The sequence below is a fragment of the Musca autumnalis genome, unplaced genomic scaffold, assembly GCF_047663935.1.
Source record: "Musca autumnalis isolate F117 unplaced genomic scaffold, ASM4766393v1 scaffold_4, whole genome shotgun sequence".
NCBI lineage: Eukaryota > Metazoa > Arthropoda > Insecta > Diptera > Muscidae > Musca > Musca autumnalis.
The window spans coordinates 239,413,351-239,419,350 of record NW_027411977.1 but is presented as its reverse complement, the minus strand read 5'-3'; the positions used below and the strand labels follow the sequence as shown (position 1 = coordinate 239,419,350).

General features: G+C 24.4%; 1 protein-coding gene across 3 annotated transcripts in view; it reads right to left on the bottom strand.

Annotated features, from left to right (window-relative positions):
* The window catches only part of Eip75B (Ecdysone-induced protein 75B), a 406,555-nt gene that overhangs the window by 11,884 nt on the left and 388,671 nt on the right, over positions 1 to 6,000 (bottom strand). For all 3 annotated transcript variants that reach the window (XM_073986170.1, XM_073986171.1, XM_073986173.1), the window contains one exon: positions 1 to 105. This exon is cut by the window's left edge and continues 134 nt beyond it. In XM_073986170.1, the coding sequence (XP_073842271.1) occupies positions 1 to 105 (105 nt within the window). The remainder of the gene's footprint in view (positions 106 to 6,000) is intronic.

Here is a 6,000-nt window from a genome sequence, read left to right as displayed (position 1 = left end):
ACTCGGAGGCTAAGGCTCGTTGTTGGCCACGATTTTGTGTGGATTGTTGCATGGCTGCCAATATGCGAGCCTTTTCACGTTTCGGCACGCGACCAAATCGCACAGCTAAAATGAGAAGAAGAGACGAAAAAAACATGGGTTATTAAATTATTAAAATTATGTTAACAGGTGTAATTTTTTTGTGTGGACAATAAAATATGTAATTTATGTAACAGCTGGAAAAATTAACCCCTTTTCCCAAAACTATGAAAAATTATCAAAAATTAAGGTTAAACAGGAAGTCTTCTTAAAAAAGGGGACAAAAAGACAGAGCAATCTGTCGCCGTTTTTTTTTTTTTTTTTGTAACTTTACCCTTACCCCTGAAAACCAATTTTGTCATGTTATTGAGCTGCCTGCTTGTTGTTAATGGCCTACGTTTTTTATTTATTTCAGTTTTTTTTTTCATTTGTGTGGTGGAAGGCCCTTTAAGTGGGTCATTGCCTTATTCGGTTTTTGTTAATATAAAGCAGACGCGTTTTGCTTACAATAAATGCAAGCGTAATGTAAACTTAGCAGCTGCCATTGCTACACACAGACATAGAGTGTTCGTTATGTAGATGACACTGATGATGGCTACGTAGTTTGCCATGAATGAATGGCAAAACAAAAAACCCGAAAACTAAATGTTACACTTTCTCTTTTGTTTAAAGTTTTTGAAAAAAGAACAGCAGACATAAAATCTCACCCACCATCTGAAAGTCACGTTTTTTCGTGTAGCAAAAGGGCTTGATATTACCATGGCGGGGTCATGACCCAGAATTGTGGTGAAGTAGTTTTTTTTTTGGGGCCAGAGCTTGTAAAGCTGTCAAAAAGAAAGTTGTGGCATACTTCACCACTGGTTTTTTTGCTTAAGACAAAAAAGAAGAGATTTTCTAGCCAAAAACCCATTTAAGCATTTTCTTTTGGTTAACGCTTTACAGCTGACGTTTGGAATTGGGTTAAAAAGAAAGTAAATATATTCAAATCTTGTTCTTGATTTGGAGATTATAAGCCACTTTAAAAACCTGTGATTTTTTGTGAGAACATGACCCAAGGCTTTGCAATGTGAGCTATAAAATAAAAAAAAATATTAATATAGCCCCACCATCATCGTAAAATCCATTTGGTTTTCAAAACCACAAGCTCTTGGCCCATTTTTTTAATTTTATAAATATCCATCTTTGATTTGGTTTTTATGTTTTTTTTATTAACCAAAGAGAGATGGAACCTAAAATTAGTGTTAAAAGTGACACCAATTGAAATTTCTCTTTTCGATGATCTACAAACTTCAACATCATCATCGCCAACACCATTGCCATAATCATCATCATCATCAAATACCACTTCTAAGCAATTAATAAAGAATAGAAATGGAAAGAAGAAACACAACTTTTGTACACATTTCTATTTGATATCAATAAACATTTAACAACAACAACAATAATATTCACATAAAGTGAGAGGAAATCTCTCTTTTTTTCTATTATTATTTTTGTAGGTTTGTCTAGCTTTCAAATATCTTTTCTATGCCGACTGATGATGGTGATGGTTGGTGCTGCTGCTTCTGTGTTGATGTGATGTTACTACTGACATACTTTTCTTTTAGAGCCACACACACACACTCTCACACGAAACGCCATCAAAAGCCGGCTTTATAAAGTGGAAAGCAAACCAGGTCAAATGAAAATGAAAACTCGGCTTCAAAGCATGTTAGGCCAGCCAGCTAGCATGGATGGCATGCTAACGCCAACCAAAAATGCTAATAATGACGTTGTAAAAATGGGGGACGACGACGAAGAGAAATTAGAGCGAGCGCGCTTTGAAAGCTAAAACCAAAAACAAAAACGAGATTTCAAACGCACAACTTTCTTGGGGAGTCAGTCGGCGACAACAAAAAAAGAAATGAAAACAAAACAAAAAGTTGGTCACACGCACACATGGCCAACAGCAACAACAACAACAACAAAAAAACAAACCGAAACAAATATTAATAAAATGGAAAGAAATTAAAAGCGAAAATTGTGGCAGAATATTTTTTAGAGGGAAATTAATTTTGAAAAAAAAAAAAATAATAATAATATTAAAAAAAATATTATTATAAAAATATTAATATTAAAAAAATATTAATACTAATCACACTCACACATGGCCAACAGCAACAACAACAAAAAACAAAACAAATATTAATAAAATGGAAAGAAATTAAGAGCAAAAATTGTGGCAAAATATTTTTAAGGGAAATTAATTTGAAATAAATAATAATTATTAACAAAAAAATTATTATAAAAATATTAATATTAAAAAATATTAATATTAAAAATATTAATATTAAAAATATTAATATTTAAAAATATTAATATTAAAAAATATTAATATTAAAAATATTAATATTAAAAATATTAATATTAAAAATAATAATATTAAAAAAATATTAATATTAAAAATATTAATATTAAAAATATTAATATTAAAAAATATTAATATTAAAAATATTAATATTAAAAATATTAATATTAAAAATATTAATATTAAAAATAATAATATTAAAAAATATTAATATTAAAAATATTAGTATTAAAAATATTAATATTTATTACTTTTTAATAAATATAATATTAATATTTTTAATACTAATATTTTAGTATTAATATTTATTATTAATATTTTTAATATTAATATTTTTAATATTAATATTTTTTAATATTAATATTTTTAATATTAATATTTTTAATATTAATATTTTTTAATATTAATATTTTTAATATTAATATTTTTAATATTAATATTTTTTAATATTATTATTTTTAATATTAATATTTTTAATATTAATATTTTTTAATATTAATATTTTTAATATTAATATTTTTAATATTAATATTTTTTAATATTAATATTTTTAATATTAAAAAATTTTAATATTAATATTAATAAATATTAATACTAAAATATTGCTAAATATGTTAAAAATATTAATATTAAAAATATTAATAATAAATATTAATACTAAAATATTAGTATTAAAAATATTAATATTATATTTATTAAAAAATTTATAAATATTAATATTAAAAAATTTATAAAAAAATCAAAAATATATTTAAAAATGTCTGCACACTTCAGTGAAATTTAGAGATTTTGAAAGTATTGGCTTTAGAGAATCAAACCTCATTGGAAGCCTTGTAAAATCAATTCGTATTTTCTTAAAAAAAAATAATTAAAAACACAAATATTAAAAATATATTTTTAATTAAAAAATTAAACAGAAAAATGTTTGCACACTTGAATGAAATTGATTGATTTGGAAAGTGTTGGCCATGGTGAACATTACCTAATTAGCAGTTTCGTAAAATCAATTCCTATTTCCTTAAAAATAAATTTTAAAAATTATTTTTTTAAATAAAAAATAATGAAACCGCAAATGGTTGCACACTTGAAGAAGACATAATTTGTAAGAAGCATACAGCACCAAGTAATGATACCCATTTTGTAGTTTGCTAAAATCAATTCGTATTTTCTTAAAAATAAATATTTAAAAAAAATATATTTTTAAATAAAAAATAATAAAACCACAAATGGTTGCACACTTGTACGAGACATAACTTTTAAGAAACTACTGGCCCTAAGTAAAGATACCTATTTTTAGTTTGCTAAAAACAATTAGTATTTGCTTAAAAATAAATATTTAAAAAATAAATTAAATATTTAAAGAATAAAAAATAATAAACCCACAAACGGTTGCACACTTGAAGAAGGCATAATTTTTACGAAACTTCTAGCCCCAAGTAATGATACCTATTTTGTAGTTTGCTAAAATCAATTCTTATTTCCATAAAAATAAATATTTAAAAAAAATATATTTTTTAATAAAAAATAATAAAACCACAAATGGTTGCACACTTGAAGAAGACATAATTTGTACGAAACTCCTAGCCCTAAGTAATAATACCCATTTTGTAGTTTGCTAAAATCAATTCGTATTTTCTTAAAAATAAATATTTAAAAAAATATATTTTTTAAATAAAAAATAATAAAACCACAAATGGTTGCACACTTGAAAGATACATAATTTTTAAGAAACTACTGGTCCTAAGTATTGGCGCCTACATTGCAGTTTGTTGGAATCAATTCGTATTTCCTTATAAACAATTAAAAATATATATTTTTTTAAATAAAATATAATTTAACAACAAATTGCTGCACACTTGAAAGAGACATGATTTTTAAGAAACTACTGGCCCTAAGCAATGTCACCTGCATTGCAGTTTGTTGGAATCAATTCGTATTTCCTTATAAAAAATTAAGAAAAAATATTTTTTTTTAATAAAAAATAATCTAACAACAAATTGCTGCACACTTGAATGATACATAATTTTTAAGAAAGTACTGGCCCTAAGCAATGTCACCTATATTGCAGTTTGTTGGAATCAATTCCTATTTCCTTAAAAATAAATATTTAAAAAAATAATTTTTTTAAATAAAAAATAATCTAACAAAAAATTGCTGCACACTTGAAAGAGACATCATTTTTAAGAAACTACTGGCCCTAAGTAATGTGACCTATATTGCAGTTTGTTGGAATCAATTCGTATTTCCTTATAAAAAAAATTAAAAAAAAATATATATTTTTAAATAAAAAATAATATAACCACAAATGGTTGCACACTTGAAGAAGACATAATTTGTACGAAACTCCTAGCCCTAAGTAATAATACCCATTTTGTAGTTTGCTAAAATCAATTCGTATTTTCTTAAAAATAAATATTTAAAAAAATATATTTTTTAAATAAAAAATAATAAAACCACAAATGGTTGCACACGTGAAAGAAACATAATTTTTAAGAAACTACTGGACTTCAGTAATGTCACCTATATTGCAGTTTGTTGGAATCAATTCGTATTTCCTTATAAAAAAAATAAAAAATATATTTTTTTTTAATAAAAAATAATTTAACAAGAAATTGCTGCACACTTGTACGAGACACAATTTTTATAAAACTACTAACCTTAAATAATGATAACTATTTTGTAGTTCGCTGAAATCAATTCGCATTTTCTTAAAAATCAATATTTAAAAAAAAATATTTTTTTTCAAATAAAAAATAAAGAAATCACAAATGGCTGCACACTTGAACGAGACACAATTTTTATGAAACTACTAACCCTAAATAATGATAACTATTTTGTAGTTCGCTGAAATCAATTCGTATTTCCCTAAAAACAAATATTTAAAAAAATATATATTTTTAAATATAAAAAAAATAGTTAAACAACAAATGGCTGCACACTTGAACCGGGCATGGTTTTTTAGATACCCCTAGCCCTGAGTAATGATAACTATGCTGCAGTTTGTTGAGATCAATTCGTTTTTCCCTAAAAACAAATATTTAAAAAAATATATATTTTTAAATGTAAAAAAATAATTAAACAACAAATGGCTGCACACTAGAACAGGACATGTGTTTTTATAAACTACTAGGTCTAAGTATTCTGAACTATGTAAAAGATTGCTGAAATCAATTTGTACTTCTTCAAACATAAATATTAAAAAATATTTTTTAATTTTTTCTTTAATAAAAATAATTAAACAATTAATGGCTGCACACTTGAAGGGAACGGGATATTTAAGAGACTTCTAGACCTCATTAATGTTACCAATATTGCAGTATGCTAAAATCAATTCGTATTTTCTTAAAAATAAATATTTTACGAAAATTTAATTTTTTTTAAACAAAAAATATTATATACAAGAAGCCTTTGCACACTTAAACGGCATATATTCTTTCTGAATGTTTTGACCCTAAACAATTTAATCCACTTGTCAATCTATTGAAATCAATACTTATTTTATTGAAAATAAATATTTTAAAAAAATGTTGAAATTTTAAATAATAAATTATTACAAATAAAAAACCCTTGCACACTTAAACGGCATATATTTTTTCTGAGGCTATTGAATCTAAGGAATTTAATACACAGGGCAG